This window comes from Neodiprion pinetum, chromosome 2 (assembly GCF_021155775.2).
Source record: "Neodiprion pinetum isolate iyNeoPine1 chromosome 2, iyNeoPine1.2, whole genome shotgun sequence".
NCBI classification, from domain to species: Eukaryota; Metazoa; Arthropoda; class Insecta; order Hymenoptera; family Diprionidae; genus Neodiprion; species Neodiprion pinetum.
Genome location: NC_060233.1, coordinates 40,991,812 through 41,015,014, shown reverse-complemented (window position 1 = coordinate 41,015,014; position 23,203 = coordinate 40,991,812). Strand labels below are relative to the sequence as shown.

At 44.0% G+C, this 23,203-nt stretch overlaps 1 protein-coding gene across 7 annotated transcripts in view; it reads right to left on the bottom strand.

Annotated features, from left to right (window-relative positions):
• Ppn (proteoglycan-like sulfated glycoprotein papilin) overlaps positions 1 to 22,433 on the bottom strand; it is a 71,065-nt gene extending 48,632 nt beyond the window's left edge. For 6 of the 7 annotated variants that reach the window (XM_046610585.2, XM_046610592.2, XM_046610590.2 and 3 more), the window contains exon 1: positions 22,224 to 22,433. In XM_046610585.2, the coding sequence (XP_046466541.1) occupies positions 22,224 to 22,243 (20 nt within the window). In that variant the 5' untranslated portion in view covers positions 22,244 to 22,433. Of the gene's footprint in view, positions 1 to 21,152; positions 21,319 to 22,223 lie in introns of those variants that run through there. The other variant, XM_046610586.2, reaches the window with a different exon arrangement.
• Positions 22,434 to 23,203: the final 770 nt, after the last annotated feature.

Here is a 23,203-nt window from a genome sequence, read left to right as displayed (position 1 = left end):
AGACGACGCAAAATACTGCGGTTATTTGACATTGATCAACACGATGTTGCGACAATAATCGAGTTTCGGTAACAAGAGTAGTCCAGCTGGTATCGCGATGGCAATCGAAATGTTAGCAACCTCGGAACGATTTTCTGCACAGACACGTGCTGGCTGTTTCAAGTTCTATACGTATTGGGTCAGCGTTTGGATTGGGCGATATCAAATTGCTCGTATCAATAAAAACGAACTCGGCGATACGTTATCGGCTATTTCCGTTCCGCGTACCTACTTTCTTTCCTATTTCATAACGCGATCGCATGATAATAATTAATGTAACCGGGACGAATGATTACGCGTGGATTTAGTGTTATTATATTTTTTATTTGCCGTTTCGCTTCGCACACGTGACAATTACGCGAAAAATTCATTCGGTCTATACGGCTGATTAATTGTGACAAGATCTAGGTGAATATCGACGATTCATTTACTCTTTTAAATTCTGATTGTGACATAACGCGCTCATTTTCTCGTGATAATCGTAGCGGTTAAAATTTCACAGTTCCGCGGTGACCGGGGAGCCTGAAATTTTCTGGGATTAAATTCTTCGGTGAGAAATAATTATTCAAGGCATTACTCGCGCCAGCTGTGATGAAGGATCCAATAGAATTCTTCTAATGTTCACCCCCGGTCCATTAATGGCACCCTCGTGACTTTAATGCTTTGAATTTTTCAGAGCTCGTTATAACCGTGGGATTAAACCCGCGTACACCGTGTAGCGTGGGCGAAAATTCTCCTCATCGTTGATGACAAAGAGACAAGCGGTGGCAAAAATGAGAAAAGTAAAAACGGACAGATGCGTGTGATAACGAACTTCAAACGAACCGTCGCACCGTCGATTTTATACGCGCCAATTGTTCGCCGGTTATATAATATACTAAAGGTGATATAAATAGACGATCGACGCTGATCTAGGCACCTACAATGTATGCAAATTATTCGCTGCACGGCCGGAAGGTGTAAAGAAATACGTTCGCGTCAGGATCGTGATGCGATTCGAAGCTTCCAATACGGGTGTGACATCCGCAATGACTTCGCTCACTGCATTGCGATTTTGTAATAGTTATTATTCCTGGTATTATATATATATATATATTTTTTTTTTCTTTCTCATCTATCCGTGAATTAATTTAACAATGTTAGAGGACCTTTCGCCGGTGAAATGAGACGAAGGCTTGAAAGAAACGTCGTTCAAACGACTTTCATATTCCATGGTAATTATTGCTGCCCTGTATAATTGGTGTTGTTTGTTTTTTCAAAGATTTCAACGAGTAGAACCGAATTCTTTATGCCAGCTACCTACATGCGGATTATTGCAGCAACACAGTCGTTTTAAGTCCGGCGTATATTTCAGGAGATTGCATAAAAATGCAGCACGCGTCGCTGTTGGTATATTTATAACTTTCTTAGGCATAAACGTACATGTATATATAATCTAGTGTTAGTAAATGTTTGAACTCTCGATTTCTGAAACGCCGTGCATCGGTAAGAAATGACATCATGACCTAGTTAAAATCTAAACTGTACACGGACTGCATCGATTGAGAAAAAAAAAAAGTATAATACAAGAACCACACACCGTTTGCCGGTTTCCATGCATTTTTACTCTCGGATTTTATTCGCATATCAGGGACCGGATAACATAGGAAATGGATTTAAAGTAAACTTTTTTACACGGTATACAGAAAGGGTTTTACACGCGAGAACAGGATACGAGACACACGGTTAAAATACCCCGAGAAATCTCTTGGTAAAAATATTGAAGAAAAAGTAGGTGGATTCAAAGTGTGTATAAATACAGTTCGGTAATACATTTGCACTGAACTCGTGCAGATATTCTACAGTGATACAGTGATTTCCGTTACAAATATATCTACCGACGTTAAGTTTTAGCACAGGAATAATATTCAACCGTTCATTCGTATTATGTAATAATGATTATCCCGCCGAGCCATGTAAGATTATTTTCATTTTCAAGTGTGTTATTGCAGTATTATACCAGTATTAAGAAGATTTACGATTCAGTGCGAGGTGAATTTAGTTCGGCGTTCGACAAAGAAAAATTACGTTAGATCGCACGAGATAATAGTCTGGGAAATTTGTGTACAGATTTGAGAAATTTTGATGTTTCAACTAGACGAGGGGAAATGAAACGACCGTTTAAGATACGATATGAAAAATTCACGGTCCTCTTTTGCATCGATGATTATACCGGTGCATGTATAAACTGTTGGACTGCTTGAATCGTGATTTATGTTCTTTAATTTATTCATCAATTACGGTACTTTTCGCGCCGAGGTCGCATTCAGTCACGCATTCATTCCTTATAATACACAATAATCCCATCTCTCTCTCTCTATCCTCCTCGCCTCTTTCCCCCGCACCTCCCTCGGTCGTCTGGATGTGAGGAATGAATTAATTGCCCTCTGCAGGGTTCGTTGAAAGCGCGACAAAGCTCGGTTCCTGCAGCAGGACCACACAGGGTGACAACAACTCAGAGACGCAAGGAATCACGCAAGTTTATTACCGCGGCGCGTGAAGAAAGATGCGCATATTCAACCTTCGTACACCTTTATACCTACAACCGTGTCTAACGATAAGCCGAGACTCGATCTCTGTGCGCTATTGACGAGGAGGAGGAAGAGGCTGCGCCTGAATCTCGCTGACAGACAAAACGGAACGATGGACGGACGCCCCATGCCGAGTGGCAGCGTTATTCTCAGGTGAAGAGAATGTAGTTTTGTGTTCGAAGATTTTTACGGTCTTCAGAGACCGTGAAGCGCCGTCGACGCGAACGCGCGTGCTCGGAAAGTCAATTTTTTACATTTGCATCGTGTATGATCTGCGCTGAGATTTTTTAATCTTGAGAGATTTCAAGGGTCACGGCTTAATTGGCGTTGGTACAAAGAAAGCAGAAGCTCGACCGCGTGTCGAAACATCGAAGCACTTTACATTTATAACAGACGAAAGGATTGGAAATCGATGGTCATATCGAGTTGTTTTATTGGGGCGGCGTTGATGTTCCGAATTTGAAAAGCTCCGAAAGCGCGTGATTCCGAATTATTTGGAATTATTTAGCGGCGAAACTTGAAGTAAGGAAATTAAACTTTTACCAAACAACAAAGTTTCGAATTGTCGGAAATCAAAATTTTAAGCATCGAGTTTTGAACCATTCGAAACTTTGATGTTTCGTCACAGTTTGAGTTCTTTACTTCACTTCAAGATCTTCCACCAAAAAATTCGGAGTTTTTCAAATTCGAAATTTCAACTCCACCGCATTTTATACGGGTATTTCATCATGATGCGAAATGAAAATGCATAACCCGTATCGTGATCGGTTAGAAACAGCAGTGTGAAATTGGCGCGCTTTAACGGAAATTACACGTTCGCTAATCTTGCACGAATTTTTTTCGGTATTATCTTTCTTTTTTATTCCCGAGTGCAATATTCTTATAAACCTGTACTTTGCCGAAGTACCGACTTGTTATTAGACCCTGATCGCGAAACGGACCTGTGAAATCTTCACGTCACAACAACAGCTGGTATAATTCACCCATTATATCACATCGTCGTAAAATTTCATCCTCGCTTCATTAATCGTACACAAAAACTTCACTGCATGATACACTAGAGACTGATATACGTAAAATCGATTGCGTAAAGCTCATATAGACGAAAAACGTATGAGATTGCGATACGTTCTTTTCCTCAAACTATCGTTTGGAAATATAAGAAAAATCGAATTGAGACTGATGCGATTGAAAAAATATTATCTTTCACATCGATAAAGATTTTTTTCTACTTTCAAGAAATAAAATAATAATTTAAAAAACAGAAAAAAAGTAAGAAAATAATACCGGAAATTAGAGAGTGCAAATAAATTGAACGACGCTGACTTTCACCCCCTGGCAATTTTTGATCGAAGAATGTTTCCCGGGAGAATTGCTCGCGTGTCTCTGATCGTGTTTTCCGGCAGTAAGCATTACAATGGGCCACACGACGCAATTACGGTCCATTATTCAGATGAACTCCGCCGGAGCGAAAAGCCCGAGATCACTGGATAAACCTGGGCGACATAGAAATCCAGCGATCCACCCTTAAGGCGATCAGGTGAGAGGCTGCGCGTCTCGTGATTTGTGAGAGTTAATATTCCCGGTTACTGGTTAACTTTGATCGACTCGCTTCTCCGTTCCGCCACGACCAAAAAGGAGAGGGTAAAAACCGACTGACGGTGATGATGAATTACCTGGCAGGAGATCAGCTGTGACGGAAAACTAAAACAGAGAATCCGAAACGCAGATGTATAATTGCCGTTCTCTAATAATCGTCAATGAACGAAACCTGAAGCATCTGCAAATATTTTTCATGGAACGTTAAAAAGGAGTCCCGAAAATGGGGAAAAAATAAGAAACTAATGTATTTCTTGCTTCAAAATTATAGACTGCAACGCATTGTTCCATCGCATCAGGATAGACAGCTGAGAGAAGGCCTCGGGATTACCTACTCATTTCTTGCCTTCATCGAGAAAAAGGGGCGAACTCACGCCGAGTCATTTATCGTGTAATCAGGGTAGAGGCTGTGCTTGCCAGGCATGCAGCCCGCCGGGAAAACGTCGTTTGGTGCATGAGGTAAGAGCCCGACGAATCTCACTCCCTGATAAAACGAGGAGTGGTCCCACCCTGACGGAAAGGTTTCTTTCCCCCTGACTTTCTCACGAACTTTCGAAAACGTTGTTGATAATACCAGAAACAACTTCGATTTAGAATGTTCAAGAAATCGAAGAAGCCATTTTTTCAAACTAAATTGCATCAATGTCCACCATTTGGAATTGAGAAGATGAAGGAATAGAAATTTAACAGTAATACTAATAGTAAGACATTTTTTAACCTGTTTCAGGGACAACTACAATTTTGATTTACAAGAAAATTGCCTTGTATCTTTGCAGAAGATACGTAAAACGAGCAGGCTAGAATGATCAGTGGCAAGCAAAACACTGTATTATAGGATATCCACATGACAGATGAGAAAAGTCACCGATGTTTCAGGCTAAAAATTAATCCTACAGCAATAGGGTGTGATTAAATTACAAACGATGGTTTTCGTTTTTTCGTTAGTATTTTTTGGTTCTCTTCTTTGGCTGGATACCGCATCGACGCCAGCGGAACGCGAGTTACTAATTTAATACCTTGATAAATCTCAATCCACGGTATGACGAGTCATATTTAAGTCATGTGATTTATAGCCCTCCTCGGTTTAGGGTGGCTGGACTAGGCAAGTCGAAACCGAGACCTAGACCTCTGACTTTGCGATGATGACGACCGACGACAATCTCGATGAGTATAACTCACGCAGTGCTCGCAAATTTAACCACATACAGCGAGCATGTCTCTGCATACACGCACACCATGGGTATGTACCGTAATGCACAATCAGATCGCGTCTCAGGTAGCGAGGTCCAGATTAATGGATGAGATTAACGCGGCTCTGACAATGTTACGAGTCGCTGCCGGGCGGCTAGCCGGCGTGTTAATACCATGGCAGCCTTGTGTAACAACATAAACATAAAGAGACACACCCGCGTGCATTCGTGTTATTTCAAGGATTGTAAGTCCGTGCATGGGACTCTCGTGAGGCGGATGAAGGAAGAGCCTGAATATTCAATCGAGTCGAGCTGTTATCACTGTATTAGATACACTCTTCAAGCCTGAATACGCGAGTATAATACACGCGTATAACGTGCTCCGAGCATGAGGTGAGCAGTCGATGATGCATGCGGAGATAAAGGTAGGTACATAAACGGACGGCGCATATTTCTGTTCCCTTTTCTCAATTCATCCTTGGGTCCTCTTTTACATTGCGCAATATCTTTTACTCTCACCTTACCTGACATGCAAGACGTGATCGGGCAAAGCGACTCTTCAAATGTCGCGAGAACCAAGTTCCAAAGTCACGTTTTTTTTTTTGTTTTTTTTTCGGACGTCAGTGAAATCACGAGAAAATGACGAGCACTTTTTCGAGTGCTTTTTATCCTGAATGACAACTGAAAATTCTTGCCTTTGGAACTTGTTATTCTTACTCGTTTAACGAATTCTTTACATTCTTGTACCGATTTCTAAATGTAATTTTTACACGAGGTTGGGGCTTGAACCTCGATTTTGTTATACCCAATCGGAAGGTCGTAATTTGTTAATTTTACCAATGATTGAGAGTACGCGATTGATCAACGGTATTTGCTGAAGTGTGTAAGTAAAAAAATGTAACCCCATACATGCATACGTAAACATTCAGGAGCCGGTCGACGTCTCACGTTTGTTTGTTACAGAAGCTATGAGTTCGGGCTTTATCACCGTGGCTCTAAGCCAACATACGACATATTGAATCTGATGTAATCTCGTCGTAGCAGAAAATGAATAAACGGGCATAAAGACGAAGTAAGATAACTCGCTTGGAAAAATTTACGAGACGCTTTTTGCTAGATTTACGGCACCGCGTTCACCTTCACGATGACATTGTCTCTTGGCTGACGAACGATTTCCTTAAACTACAAACGCAAAATTTTCCCTCATGCGTGTGATTCCGCAAACATGTATGATTTTCCAGGTAACAATCTCAGCTTGTATCACACGCAGAAGGAATGATATTCGCGTAGATAAACGTCTAGAACTTACTTGAGACGACCAAAGTATCGTAGTCTATGGTATACCGAGAAATTGATGGGAGAAACTTGCTGCTTTGAAACTCACCTGTAACACAAACGAACAGAATACACAATTAACAAGGGGTAAAGGACTATTTTGATACGCTCTAAACTACACGCTCCGTAATTTTGGCTCGCGAATTCTCATCCCTTGAAAATTCTTACCCTCCTTTGACTCCTGTGCTTTCATCCAGCGTAAAAGTCACATGCAAAAAATTCGGATATAAGCGTTTGCCAAAGTTTTCACACTCGAAAAATCAGCATCTTTAGTCCATTTTTTCCTTTCCCAGTTCGCACTTTCAGCTCACGAGGTTTTACAAGAAAGATACGAACGTTGGTTTATCGCGAACGAGAATTCATCCTCTAAAAGCATCGTACATTATCCATGTCCGAAGTAGTTGCAAGAAGTCGCACGCCTCAGCAATTAATACTCGCATCCCAGATTCAAGGTGAAATTGCAGAGGTAAACATCGCTGAGGGAGATGCCGTCACGTACTGCAAACAGCCAGCATATTTTACACGGTCATTCGTCACCTGCGCCCTTTTCAGCCTTTCCAACGCTGCTGGCTGGCTGCAGTTGGCCATTGGCTAATGCGGGTATTTTTGTGGCCTGTGGCGTTTGGTAGGTCTCTTTATTTTCCACGGGTTTCACGAGTTCACACCCGATGCCTTCTAGCGTGAGTGTTCGACTGATTCTGCTCCGGGCACCGCGTACACTGTGCAATGTTTGGGAAAGGTGTCGGTGCCCTTGGCACGGCCCTAACTTTGAAACCGATCAAGGTGCGCGCATCGCTCGTTCAGCCTCTCCGAGAGAACGGTGAGAAATTCAAAGGCAGGTGGTTGAACTTGGCCCCGTTCCAAATCTCGGCGAGAAAAGCGTTTCAAACGATGATTGATACTCCGGTGCAGTCGGTTTATCGAAAATAGTATACCTCTTGTAATCGGTTTCGACAACCTTGTCACGTTCTTTTTTTCCGTTTTATAAGGAGCGATATTTTCGTTCATTCACAAAGTTGGAATCTCATTGTCAGGTGTATTATACCTCCGTGGTACGATAAAGAAGTCTATAAAACTTCCGCTGTTTGTACTTGGAATTAGAAAATCATCGCACAGAAGAGTCTGAAAGCAAGTAATCTGCCAGCTAATGGACCGGTTGTGCAGAGGGACGAGCCGAAAAGCGATACAGCTGTCGAGTTTCAATAGCCAGAATAAGACGTGTTAAGAGCGTCATACGTGTATACTTCTAATTTTAAGATACCATTTTGATACATGATCAAACGGCGAGAAAGACTTTCCTGAATGAGGAAATGGAACGGAAAAAATACGCGGTTCGAAGATGTACGTATATTCATTCGCAAAAAGGGCTGAATTTCAATTTGCCAAATACAAATTGCAGCGGATATCCTGAGAAGTGTACCTATAATTTATTTTGCTTCAAACAGAGTACGTATTAATTGGCGGAGACAGTTGGAATGATTCATGCGCATTTGATCGTGTCAGCCACACGTGGCCTTCGACCTCAACTGACTGATCCTGCCATGTGTGCCCGGATAAAATATCAATTACGCTAATTACCAAGTCTGACGTTCGCTTGCTAATTGAGATAAATCACTTTCCTTCCCGAAGTCATTACACACAGTAGTCGCTTATGCGTTAATCGAAGTATTTCCCTAGATTCTACGGTAAACATATCCTGAAAATATTGTTTAAACTTTTTTTTTTGAGAAAAAAAAATTAGTCGGACGATGATGCATGGTCCGTAAAAAATATATCACAAATTCCCGATGCCATCTAATGGTTTATTCTTTTTTTTTCTTCTCTTTTTAAATACACATTGGATATACACACGAGGTTCGCGGTATTAGTCACGCCTCTGGAATAATTCGTTTCGACGCTAAGCAGCTCGTGAATATCGTTATAATTAGTAAAACACACCACGCGTATTTCGAAGACAAACAAATCACGCGGTGAACCTCTCCGCACTGTTTAACAGCTTCGTTGCAAAAAATGGAAATCAACTACTCTTATAAAATCTTAAAAATCTTTTTATCCTGACGCACCGAGCGATGTTCTTGGAGAGTTAAGATACCGTCTTCTTTCTATCTCTCTCCCTCCCTTACTCTCTATGTATAGAATAAACGCTTCTCTCTCTCACTCTCTCTCTCTTTTTCTCTCTTTCGCTGTCACGCGTCCAATCGGACGACCGAGTTGAGCAAGGAGTCAAGTTTTGAATGTCGAAAAAATAATCTCTCCTAATCTTCATTCTTGCGTCGACATTTGTTGGCTTAGGATGACGGGACCACCGAGAACAGGAACCAATTTGTGGGCCGGAAAACTCAGTAAACAAGTCACTAGGGAAGCGGCACGCATCGAGGGACTGTCGAAAATTATACGTTCGCATGCCGCATCTCATACCTGCTTCTTCTCATTCTTCTTCGCTGCCCTAAAGAGGCCCAAGATTCACACAAGCCCGCCTTCTGGGTAGATGAATGTGTTGTAAAACCGGCTGGTGGTTGAACGGCATATGAGTCCGAAGATCTTGGGGAAAAATGGGCCCTGGTCCCACGGATCATATCCGTTATATTATACCACCAGCGGCGTTTCCCGAAATCCAACTTTGCAGAATCCGCAAAACAGACTGTCGTTTTCTCTGTCCGTTGTAAAATTTCGCGAATCGTTCCTCAACTCGTCATATCTGTCGGTGATCGTACACGCACTGTATAATCACTTGCGAAATGTTGCCCCGAGCTGTGTTCGAGGAATTATCGGTCGTTGATTAGACTACGCAACGTAAAAAAGCTGTGCTTTGTGTTTCACCGCGCCGACTGCAAACAGCTGCTACGGAGTTGCGAACCGACGTTGTCTGTCCGAACGACGAGCAAATTGTTTTTGGCAAACAAAGCTCCGTTCAAATACACCGTCAAGAATAGTTCCGCTGAATGGATCCTGCTTCTTATTATTCGCCCTTCAGCGAAGCTTGGGAAAAGGGACAAATTGCCGCTACAGGTGCGAAATCCTCTTATATCGCCCTCTTTCCTTTCTGTGGTCTGACAATAAGACTCGTTCATCCCCGGCCTGTTATTGCCGCCTCCCTGAGCACAATTCATTCATAACTCCTGCACCGGCCCATCCGAATTACGGTGGCTCGTGCTATCCGTTGGAGTGGAAGTGTGCCAGACGGGTGAATTTGTCACAGTATTTCTTGCCTCCTTCTTTCTTGCTGTTTTTTATTTTCTACCCATAAGAAATCAGGACCACCCAGTCTGCATCATCCCAGTTGAAACTTGCGCTCATTTTAAGGACGCGCTTATCGGTGAATTATCGTCGTTGGTTGGAAATTGATTGGCGAGAAGTGATGAGGGAAAATTTGAGGTCGCGGATGATTCGATTTCCAACGATTCAAGGCCCGTTCTCACTCTCCGCAAGCAGCGTGTTATTTTAACTGGTAAAAAGCTGTGGCCGACCCGAGTTTCTTGGAAGCTGAAAATGGCGAGTCTCTTACTCTCCGTTGAATTCTCGCTAGCCCGAGCTAGGAACAGGTCTGTTTATTTGCTCGGTTTAGCATGAGCGTAAGCAGAAGGCGTCCGGCGCTGCGTCTCATCCGCGTGCATATTTCTAAAACCGCTGCAACCCTCGTAAGATATCCGACGTTAATATAGCCGTGAAAAACGACGTGCGGTGTTGAAAATTTATCACAGACAGCGCGGCTCGGCCGATTTCATCCAGGCGTGTGTACCATTGGGACATCGGTACCCGTGTCTTTTGATTACCTGCAGCGGCGTGACCGGTGTTATTCAAATTTCAAACCAGCATCGAAATGCCAGGTGGATATGCTCGAGGCAAAGACATTCGTCTCCTATCATTCTTCTTCTTGTTCGAAATGCACCATTCCATCCATCGGTGCCGTGCAGGCTGTTAACGCTCGCTTAACGGTACGTCGGAAGTGCTAAGTTGCAGTGAGTTGTAATTCATGAGGTCAAGCCATTGACTTCGAAGTTCACAGAAAACTTGCATCACGCCTCGAGATGTGCCACCTGTCTAAAGTTATGTGGGTCAAGTTTGTCATTTCTCTCGTTATCGCTGTACAAACTGGCCCAACAAATTTGAACAGACTTCCAGTCGTCCAACTTCGTTACCGCCCTCGTTATAAAGATTCAATTTCGTCCTGAGAGTTAATTCCGAAGTATCGAGTCAGCCGTTGTCCGTTTAGACGTGTTTACTGTTGGACCGTACCTGCTGTTAAGCAATTAGCATTACCAGGGTTGAGCATTGAACGGACTTTTATCCCGAACGTCTCATAAGTCCCCGGCTTTTGAGAGTGGCTGAAAAGTGACGAGTATTTGTTTCTAACCTTACAGGTACATACCTATGTGTTCCCATTCTATTGAGCAACAGTCTCTTTCAAAGCAAAGACCGGGCTGAATTCATGCCTACGAGACCGCGCGTTGGACTGAGTTAGAAACTTGTTAAACGTTGTGCAACTCCAGCTTCTACTCGACCTGAGCTATTGTCCGATTGTCGATCTTATAGATTAATCTCAATCTAATCCGGTAGTCGAGTCAATCGGTCAACTCAAGAGGAAACGGAACTGCATCGAAATCGACCAGGAAGACCAACGAGTCAGATAAAAACGATTGGTAACATTCGCCTTGTCATTGGGCGTTCTTAAATCGGTTCTGGAGTATCAGTTCCGGGCCTCAAAATCAAGCTCATCGATTTCGATCGCTTCAAGACTCATGCATCGCAGGTTATTCCGAAGTCGGGTCGTCTCGTGGAGGAGGAACGTGAATGCAGGGAAGAGCGCGATAGATAAGTCCTCATCGAAGACGTCCTTACCCTCGTCAATCAGGCGGGGAAACAGTGAGGTATCGCCTATACCTATAATTAGGATCAAGGAAAAGGACACCAGCGGTAGCTGAGCAGCTCACTCCAAGCTCTGATTATTCAAAGGGTTTAGGGAACACCGAATACCGGATTGTATTTCACCTGAGAAGAGATCCTCTATTTTTAATCCCGGATAGACGAGCCGACCGACCACCCCATCCTTCATTTCGGACCTAATATTCAATCACGCCCACGTGCGTAACCCACAAACGATCGGTAAAGGCAAAGAAGTCGATGGAAGAACGTCTCTGGACCGGGTTCGTTGGTTACACGTGGCTCTAATTACCTCGTAAATTCTGTGCACCTAAGGCTAGATAAGCGGATATGACATGGAAGAGGCCACCTGCAGGGTCGATACCTCAACCCTGAACCCACGGTACGTACCCAGTGTTATAAATTTTTTCAAGAAGCCAACGCTAAGCTTCGGGAACCCGGTGTACCTTCTCACCTTGTCGACCTAATCTTGGGACTTGAACATAGTTACCCAATCATCGCTTTTCGAAAAGACAGTATAATCTAGATGTTGATACTGCATCGAGGTTGATTATTCCGTTGCTTTGCCTGGACTGCGGAAACGCGATGGATTTTTTTTTGTTGAATCGTTAGTTGTTAGTTTGTCTAACGCGTCGCGGAGGGCGTTTTCGCCATAAAGCCATAATTCCCCCTGAAACCGTGATATGCGTACGGTCGAAAATAACGGGGATGACCTAAAAATCGCCGGCACGTGGAAGAATGTAAACTAACTCTCTTGCACGTGATATTTACCGGGCTTGATGCAGCCTCTGGCGAATGAGGCAACGTATGCGGAAGGTATGCAATAACTGCGCGCTAGACTTCCTCAAAGAGCCGAATTCTACGGACTGGATTTAAAAACGCAGGGTAGATATTCGAATATACACATTCTTCTTATTCAACTTGTTCGCCCGTTTTACCCGCGTGTGATTCTCGAATATTCAAGTAATTTCCTTACACGCATTTCGACCGATTCTCACTCTCGCGACTAAAAATATCGTAGTTACGGGTATAAATATGTCATCCACAGAATGTGATCGTGAAAAAGAACAGCGTGAATTACGCCGACGATCGTTTAGTCCTAACAATATTAGGACCCGTAATTCCTTTTGATCAATTATCCCGGTATAAACCCGTTTGGAAATGATTCAACTCCCACCGCCTAAGGCGATGGAAGCAGGAGAAGGTGAAAGAAATGAGGTGTGCGGTCCTGAGGAAGGCCTCTCGAAACCCGCCGTCGAGCATTAAAAGAGATTTACATAAGTGGATTGTGCGTCTTCACAACCCCGAAGCGAGACCGATCGCATGACCAATGCCTACGTGTAGCAGAGGTGGGAAAAAACCGTTTTACTATTATTCCAGGCCTCGAAAAGTCGTCAGCCAATGTGAGGTTCAAATTTGATAATCACAATTCATTCTAGGTGCGATAGGAGTATCTTTGGTCAGGCATCTCATGGCGGAATGATTGTGCGTGTAACTCTGTAAGCTCCAATAATCCACGGATCAGAAGGGAGGGGAACAATAACAACAGTGATAATAATAACAAGGACGATAATGACGACAGGCGGAAGGGTTAGGCCTGGGGATGAAAGGGTGACACGTGAGAAGTTCGTGCATAATGGGATCCTTAGGATTCCGAAGGGAGCAGGTCTTACTATCCAACATCTCGAGGAGGTGGGCGGTATCTTTTTACGCGTTACAATATCTACCTACACCTTCGAAGTGTGCCTGTAACGAAATGAAAATGGAAAATCAGGTTCACGAAGCCTTGTCAAGTCGGTACTGCACTGACAATGAGCCAATTAATGGGGAATAACAGCGAACACATTGCAGAAATTAAAACCTTTTTCTATCTCTTCGTCTTCCTGTTTAACAGCTCCTCGACATTTCCAGCTGATCATTGAGCTTCTGATCGATTCGTACGAACATTAGTGTTCGTTGCATCAAAGAAACGCGCAGTCAGTTTCTTCACACATCGTAGATAACATCTAGATGACCGTATGCAACTGTGTTTATATTTGTACGTGTATAGTAATTACCGGCGGATTGCAGACAAGAAACAATTACCGAAATCAGGCACTCCTCTCTCCCGGAATTGTAGTACAAAAACACCAGCACCAAAATCATGTCACCTCGAGCGAAACTAATTATCTACCGTACATACAAGTTCCTCGCGTGATATCTAATTTATGGGGCAGAGATAAACGGCGTTATCTTCTCTTCCGCATCTGTAAACTCGGTCGAATTTCATCAAGGTGAAGAAAAAAGACATTAGGCATAAGATAAAAAAAAAAAAAAAACACCGAACAGAGTATTTGCCGCTACGAATCATCAATTTTTTGCAAGAAAGACAATATTCAAATCGGAAGTATCTACCGATGATCAATTGATTTCACGTTCCGATTTCTTCAAGGGTTTGCAACCAATTATCCTGCGATTTATAAACTTCCTCCATACAGTTTGGATACGTTTAATACATTGGAGCAACGTTTTTTCAGGTAAAACAAAGTTCTGGTGTACTTTTCTGCAATATTTGGAATAATTTATTACTTTTTTGTTTTATTTTGTAAAAAGAGATACTCGTAAGTAATAATTCCATTCCCGTTTCAATGAAATTGAGAACCACCGGGACAAGGTACGACCGCCGGTTTCTATCGGTCGGGTTTCTAGCCATACCAGGCAGTCCTCGGTCCGTCTTGGCTTCGCCTCGACGAAGATCTTTTCGGTCGAAGGATATGTTTCTTGGCCGTTTATTCGGTAGAGCTGAGCATTCCTTACGCGATGACGGGATTTATCTAGCGACCAGTATCCTCCGTCTGCGCCTCTCGGGCACCTCGGACTTGGTAGCCCGAAGCTTTTCGGATCTGAGATATTATACGACACCTATTCGTAGGTGGAAACTCTTGGGGATAAACGATATGCAAGCGGACTTGAATTATGGAGGCATTTTCGAGCCAGATAGATAAAAGAAGCCGAGAAAGCGTATCGAGTACCGTTATGCTTGTATTCTGTGGGAATGAAGGGTCGTCGTTAAGGAACGTGCTTGGCTCCAAAATGATCGTTCTGTCGTGTCGCGAAACGTCGCAACCTGCGGTATTAAAACAGAAACATCATGGCACAGAAAGCGAAAAAAAAAAATGCAAGCACTTGGCGCTTCATTCGTGGAATCTAGACTCGAACCTCTGATTGCTCACTTTGAATTCGATGTTTGCACGTGGTTATAAAATTTGTATAATAAACTTAATTTCGTCCGCGATAAGAATTTCAGCACATGCGTGTATATATGTATAATTACGTCATGCGCGCACGTTGTTCACATTGTTTGTACAATCGTACTATATTCTTTATGAAACATGTGTGTATACGTGTCTTATAACACCTACTGCGGTTCGACGATATGTGGACTATATTTTTACGCTTGTACACAAAGCGTGGAATGTTTCGTCACTGACAGTAGATCGTGTGTAATGTATAATAACGCTAAATATATCAAGTTCAAAGAAGAAGAAAAAACGAACGCTGTATCATGAAATTTGATGAGAAAAAAAAAAAAAAGAAAAGCTTAGTGGGAAAAAGTTGAAAAATGATTTCGCTTTTATACCCATATTAAAAACAGGATTGATATTTTTTATATCATTATTCTTGCCATCATCTTACCACCCTTATTTGATTCGGAGTCACCAGTTTTTTTCTTAGAACAGAGCTGAAGCGATTTCGAATTTTTGTTTTTGTTCTCCAAGACCCAGGTCAAGTCCTCTGACAATCGAACAAAACTCGAAATGCTCTTACACACCTTTACTCGGACCCATCAGCGTCTCGAAAGCTCTTTACTTTTTACTGAGATTACCGAGAACTGAGAGCTGGGAGGTGATCCCCCAAGTTGTGGTCCCAGACAGTCTCATTGGCCGAGGCATGATGCTGCGGTTACCAAACCGCAATTGCAGCCCGCAGCGGGAGGTTTTACCGCAAAATGTTAGAGGCTATGGGTCATTGATTCTCATCTCAGTGTACAAGAATTTCACTAGGTTTTATCATTACGCCTCTTCAACGTGCAATTTCCTCCCGTGCTGTAAACGCGGACGTGCCTGAACGGCTGCGAGTAAGAAACAACAAATAACAACGATCATCCACGAGAATAAAAAAGAGAAAGAAAAGCTCTCAAAGTTGAGGAATTCGATTTACAACAGCTGTATTTCTCCTGTTTGTACACTAGATAGAATCATCATGAGCGACGTAATCGTGATGGGCGGCTCCAAATCTTTGAATAGAAAATTAATGGAACGGACATAACGAGCGTTTGGTCGGTCCAGGTCGAACCTACAGGTTAGGGGTGTATACCTGTGGCAATCGCCACGTGAGCGCACCCGATTCTCAGCATCTCGTACATCTTTTCCCCAGTCTATTTTTCCGTTTGCATAGTTTACCGCTGCAATCAATCTTGACCCTGAAAGTTCAGCCCCAATTCGACTGTGCGCTTGAAACGGAATGCCGGGCCAACCCTGATTCGTCCGTTCTAATTCCCGCGTACAGCATTGTTCGAAATAATGGTTGATCATTAGGGGGTCTCTCTATGGTAGAGAATGTGGGCACAGCTGATTGTTGAAAGTGCCGGAATAATTTCAGAGCGTAAAGAGGAATGCTTGGCCTGCGAAGCGCTCTCTTGGACGTTAATACGAGCGAAGCATTCGCAGACCGCATTCGGGCCGGGTGAGAGAAGATGTAATTTTGAGAAAAGAAGACACTACAATCTCGACGAGACTCCGGCAGCGGCGGCGGCGCGAAGATGAGTTTAAGCCTCCGAGAAGCACGAGGCCAAGAGAGAATTCGCATCCCTTGCCGTTTACGATCGCGAAAGATCTTCGCCGCATGCGACAGTTAAATATGATTTATGGGACGCGGACCCGAGGAGTGAATCGCATAGCGGATATGATGCCGGGGGCGAAATCGAGAGAGAATCGCTACGGTTTGTCCGTTCATGACGGAACAGAGACCGAGAGTGTTCGTGCGTACCAAGATCAAGGGTATTAAAATTAATTACGCCGGATAGATACGTTGCGTAGAGTTTCGGGCTAACGAATTACCCGCCGATACCGCGGTCTTTATTTACGACTCTGGTGCATCGGACGGTTCCGAGATAACTGTGGATTTTAATTAATGAAAATGAAACACAGCCTGTGTATTGGTCCAAAATGTGGCCCCCTTGACATCGGCAGCTGGAGTCCAGGCGCTGGTATATGCGCGATAAGAGCGTTGAATACCGCGTCATCGATCCAAGGATGAGGCTGCAGTTGTGGGATAGAACGTTTGAGGAAAGAGAGGATTTAGCGCGCTCTTCTATTAGACGAAAATGATTATCAAGGTTTCAGTATTCAGTGGAGGCGGCAGACTGAACGTCGAGAGTCGAAGAGGATGCCGAACCCACGTGTCACTAGGTGAAAAAGGCGGGCGAGAAAGAGGAAAGAGAAATTTAACCAACGCGCTCGGTACGAGATCGAAAGAGAGGACGTAGTTCGAGGCCTTCAGGGAGCAGGAGCTCAGCACCGCGGTTCGAGTCTCGAGGAAGGAGGCGTCATTTGGACTCCAGAAGTCGGAGCGAGACGGAGGCGAGACGGGCGTCTGGCTGCCGAGGGAGACGAGAAAAGTCGGAGCAACAGGTTGCCTCGAGTCCATCTCCCTCACCCTTGACGGAGGGTGAAGTCGCCAAAATCACGGGATACTCGAAACGTCGATGAAGCGATCGCGCGACGATGCACGAAAGCCGAGCTCGACGTGAATGGAATCAAAAATGCCGATTCGGAGAACCGTCATCGCCGAACCGTGCGTGGGTAACGATTTACCGACTCCGATCACCGATTGCTTCGCTATTTCAAGACCTCCACGCGATATTTTGCAACTTGAATAACGAATGAATCGATTATGCCGATGATGTAGTTGGGCTAAGATTTTGTCAACCTCAGAAACTAATACTCGCTAATGATCAGGCGGACCTAAAACTAAACGGGAATCGAATGTCACTGCGGTTGTCGAGTTTGGAAGAGAACCCAGATACACGTCGGCGAAAATGGTCCAACATTTCGTCTCTAAGCATCCTGCGGAGTTTTTGTGTACGATGTATTCTTACGTCGGACGGTAGCTGATTCGTAGAAGGAAACCGGATATCCTCTAAACACGACACTGCGGCCTGGAATGCCGCAGGATACCGGACTGCCGGTCAATTGGTCGAATGATTCGAACACAGGCTTAAAGCGAAGATAAGTCAGCGACTCTTTTTTGGAAAAGTGAACTCCCGGGGAAGCGAGTTTCGATTCCTAGATTAATTCCCTCGGGATAAAGCATCGTAACTCGGCTATTTCATTCCAGCCGAATACGTTAGTGGCGCATGTCTTTTGGCCCTTCGACGTTTTAATGAGACGCATAAGTTGGGCACTGCGATCTGTGTTGCGTCTACGCATCCCGATTACGGTTAACCAGCGGCGTACTAGATGCGGTAGAAAGTCAGGACGGCCCGGAAAACGGTTACATACACTCGTTGAACGGTTTATAAAGCCGGTCGGCTTCTTCAAAGCTTCGACCCAACAAACACAGGCTCCCTCATTAACTCACGCTAATCGTCAACCCTCCGTGAGCAGTGGTTCTCCCCCCTTAATCCCGGCTCGAGAGTGCTAATTTGGTATCGTGGTATACAAGGATCCATTGTATCAGGGCAATCCGCACCTCCGGTTTAATCGCTATCGATATTGTCGGCGCAACGATCAGAGTCACTGGGTCGCATTGAGAATTGAGGAAGATTTGAAGGAGCAGAAACTCGCTGTACGGTCTCGGAGGAGCGTCGGCTATGCGTTACGAAAATAGAATCTTGATCCCTTGCGCTTCGAAATAGCCCATGAAATATCATATCGCTACAGGGACTGGAGCTGGGTTACTCGGCATGCATGGTGTTCAGTCGTCGTTAAAAGGAAGGAACGCTGCCAAAATGACAATCGTGGCTGATTATGCCTGGGAGCTGATAAATAATTCCAGTTCTTTAATTCCGCTTGAATGCGAGGAGCCGCTCACGCGTTCGTTAGACCGCATATTATCTCGGGCGAAGGAAGGGGGCGGAAACGGGATTGGTACCCAGCTTTCACGGCGTTTCGAATGTGTGACAAAAACGGGACAGACGGCCGACTTAGACGCCAGGAAAATCACACCCTGAAGGGGAGAAACTCCCGAGGCTTCGTGTTCACACCGAATGTCACGGATGGCGAAGACGATTGCAGTGATTGCAGCGAAATCCGAGGAGCCAAGAATTGCGGTTATAAAAATCGTCAAACCGGCAGGAACGCATTTTTTTTTTCATTCATTTCTACGTCTGGGATTGATATTCCTCGGGGCTTAAAACTTTCCTTTGTATATTGTAGTTATGTGTAAAGCTCCGCACGGTGTGACGAAAGAACGAACCTGTGTCCCGGGATCAAAGCGGTAAAATTTAATACCGAAAGACAAAAGCGGAGCAATTTGTAAATCCGTCAGACGCTTGGAAGACTCGACGAGGCTTTATAATGCAGCTGTGTTCTTTCAGTTTGAGAATAAAATCACCGAGTGTAATGAGCGATCGCTTATTTGGTATACAGATTTTTTCGGCAACGATTATAATATTTATAGTAATCGGATTTGTACTCGTCAACAATCTTGAAACGCGTTTGGATATCGAAGAGACAAAGATCACGCGCTGAAAATATCGCAAATCCGACTTCTTACCAATTTCCCTATTAAAAGCTGTTGGTATCAGTTACTCAAAATGAATAAATATTTCTACTAAGAACGACGAGACGTGTCTCGACCGATTTATATGAAATTGCTGATTTTTATCTTCACTTCTTCTCTGTCTGTTTCTAGACAATAAAAGATGTGGTAAAAATGAACAGCAAATGGGCTGAGTATAATAAAATATCCCGAGTGAGAAATGCGTGCGGTTGAATTTCGTGCCAGGGAGTTGTGTGACATTGCCGAAGATGTTTTACGAGCCTGATCGACGATCGATGATCACAGTTTCCGGTCGACAACGACGATTGTTTACCAAATGGTACCGATTAGTCGCGCAGCCTTGGCCGGCCTTCGTTCGTTGAGCACAAGCGTTATGGGCACTCCCAAGGGTCAGCTTAGCTCAATTTTACTAGGTATATACACACGTACTATGACCAGAAGTAAGGAGGAGGAATAGCTACGCGAGGGCCGCGGCTATTACCATAAGCCATGCATTGTCCTGCCAAGCTCGGGATAAGTTGCAGGGATTTTTTTAATCTTTTATCTACCATGTGCTTCCCTCATTTCTTTCTTTTTTTTTTTTAAACATGGATTCACAGAGATGAAAGCTCGCAACAATAACCCTTTGTGTAAAACAGGTGTAGCACAGAGTTGTAACGCTAAATCACCGGTGAAATATACACGTAGCGTTATACGCAAGTATTAATACGACGTCTGAAAATATCCAAGACGGCAGCTATATTGATTGCAAAACACGTTATCGTATCAAAGGTGTGGAAATGAAATCAACGCGTTATTATCAGCATAGCGATATTTATTTTTCCTGCTTCTTATTTCCTTCCTCTCCCTAAAGTTTCTTGCGGTTTTTCGGCAAAAATATAATTCCTTTCTCGTCTTTCCAGTGAAACCAACGACCCAGATTTTCTGGACGACAAATTACACGTTTCCTAACTAAGGGTTTTGACAAAGACGAGTTGCGAGTATTCCTCGAAGGTATAAAATCAAGCTAACCGAACGCTTCGGTTATCCGGAAATCGGACCGAGTGGCGGTTTTTGAGAAAAACTATTTTCTACAGCTTCAGTTCCCATGATTTTTAAGATGAATTATATCGAGTGATGTAAATGTTTCGGTGTGGGTTTAAAAAGTTTAATTGTAAAAAAAGTGAAAACATTTGAACGTAGATTGAGAATTATAGATCTTCCGTTGACGAAATACTGCGTCTAGTGTATATAAAAAATCATAATTCCACAAATTATCGTAAATTTTAAATCTCACACCACCTTCAATTTTTTCATTTTTAATACAGCTCGTATTAAACTGCCGTTCAATCGCCAAATGCATGCAGAAGACTTCCAAGCATCGTAAAAAGCATGTAGAGTATTTTTCCTACGCGGGAATGTTTTGAGAGACAAAATCCGTCTCACGGTTCGTAAGCTTCGCGCATTGTGAACGAAACGAACGATTCATCCCTATTTTAAAAATTTTTACTTTTAAAGAATTTCATCGACACTGAGAACCGGTGAAAATCAAGCAGGTAAATCGTGTAATTAACGGACAACTGTGTCCACGTAATAAAAAGGTCAGTAATTAATTCTGGTCGGACTTTCCGTGGTAGGCGAGGCCTTGTCGTCAAATTGAATAGCTCGACGGTGATAAGAACGAGGCGAAAGAAAGAGACGGGAACATCCGTCAGATCTTAGTCAAATTCTGGCCCTAAGAGCCGCTTAAGGCTTAAGGATGCAAGATGATGATAAGAAGATGCGATTGACTGACCGCATGTTCGAGGCAGGCATGTCGCTCGGTGCCGGGAAATCAAAGGGCCCAGGACCTGGATAAGAAGTCCCCGCCGCACTTCAACTTCAGCCGAGATTCTCTCCTCGTAATCTTTTCCCTCCGCCAAGGCGACACACTCGATCGTTTTCGGCTGTAACAACGCACTCCGTCTCGGACGGGAGTCGAGCACTGACTGAAGCTTCAGAGCCAGCGTGCGCTACTCCTCTCGAATTTTTCGCCTCACGATCAGCCGGATGCTGCACGAGTCCCGCATCCGACCGACGACTCTAGGATTCCCTCGCGAAGAACGTGCAAAAACTTGCGGGTGATATCGGGATCGAAACGTCGATCGGATCGAGAGCGATAGCGAAGAATTGACTCGCGATCTGGGAGGATGATCTCGGGCGGACTGAATAACAGATCCGGAGTTCGGGTCTCGGTTTTACAAACTCGGGGCTCCGCTCCACCGTCGTTTGAATTTCTAATTAACCGGTGACAGGACCGAGTGTCCGAGAATCGGGAGTGATCGCTGTGTCAATATGCATGCGTCCGGGATCGAGAACTTGACCAATGACCTCGGAACTGTCGCAGGAATCCGTCTTTTTACCGCGAAATTAATAAGACGAGTAAGAGAAGCAGGTCTGGCGATCCTAGACGCCACTTTGAACCCGGTGATAAAACGACTTGGAAGTCGTAATGTGAGACAAAAAGCTTGTTTACGGTAAATAATAAAAATCGAGTACTGGTTTGTGCGCGTATTTACGTAACACGTCTCTCACCGCGGTTCGGGCGCACAGAAAACACGGGTTTAATATAGGAGAAATTAATCACTCTGTTGATTCGAGAAGCGTCGTCGCTGTCTTCGAATCTCCGTGGAATCGATTTTCACCGGTTCTATTACACGCACGAAATCGGTTGCGAATCGGAATCATGAATGAATCGACGATGAATTAATTAAAAATGAATCAAGCGATACACATAGACGCCGATCGGTAAGCGCGGGAAATTTGAACAACGTTAAAAGGGGTCTGTATTCCGGAGGTAGTTTGAAAGCGTTAAAAATCGACTCACCAATCGCGTCGGCGATCCATGGCGAAAGCCCCTGGACACCGGTTCCTCTGTCGTATCCTTCCGGTACCAGTTTCGATTGATTTTGAATGATCGTTTTAATTCAGTGCCGGTATCTGAAGAGAGTCTCCTGGAAGAATGAAGCGCGTGCCTCGTGGTGCGCACGGAACTCGAACAAACTCTGCAAGGCAAGAAACCACAGCGCGGTTGATGCCCGTGTGGCAACTCACGAGAAACTAAACTGAAGATGCAGAGCAGGGCCAGAGATGCGGAGAGAGAAGCGACCCCCGATGGAGATGGCGTCGGGGTGGGGAGTCGACGTTGTTGCTCATTCATAGCCAGGAACTTCCGACGCCCAGCCTGGAAAACCCGGCGAAGAAACAACGGGGAATTCCTTCTGGCTGTGGAAATCCGTGAAAATCGCTGAAAGGGGGGAGGAATACGCGCGAAAATCTTGCCATAATGTCTTTAGCAACAGGCGGCCGAATGCAAGCGTTCGGTTCTGCTACAGGTGCCTTGATGTAGGTTGAAGGTCTTGCAGGATGGAAGGAGAATGAATGATGAATTGTCGGGAAGGACGAGAGCAATCTTTTAAGAATCCGCGGTTTCTTTTTACTCCGCGTTCAGACTTTTTCACGCACCGGTATTCGCTACCTCCTTTTTATTCATGGTATACCGTTTAATTCATATAATTTGAATTACATGTATGTACGTGCAACGACAAGCACTCAATCCTCGCGGGACGATCTATCGCGAAGAAATTACGACAGGGGATTATAAAGCTTATCTTCGGGGGCGTTAATTTTGGTATTTATACAATGAGCATGTTTAAATGGAGATGAATTGAAGTTATATTCTTGCTTTCGCGTTAATTAATTTTATAATCGATCGAAGGTTTTGATCGATATTAAAACCCTATCTTGATCCGATATTGAATTAATTAAGTGACATGTATATAATAATCGAATAACTTTACGTCGATT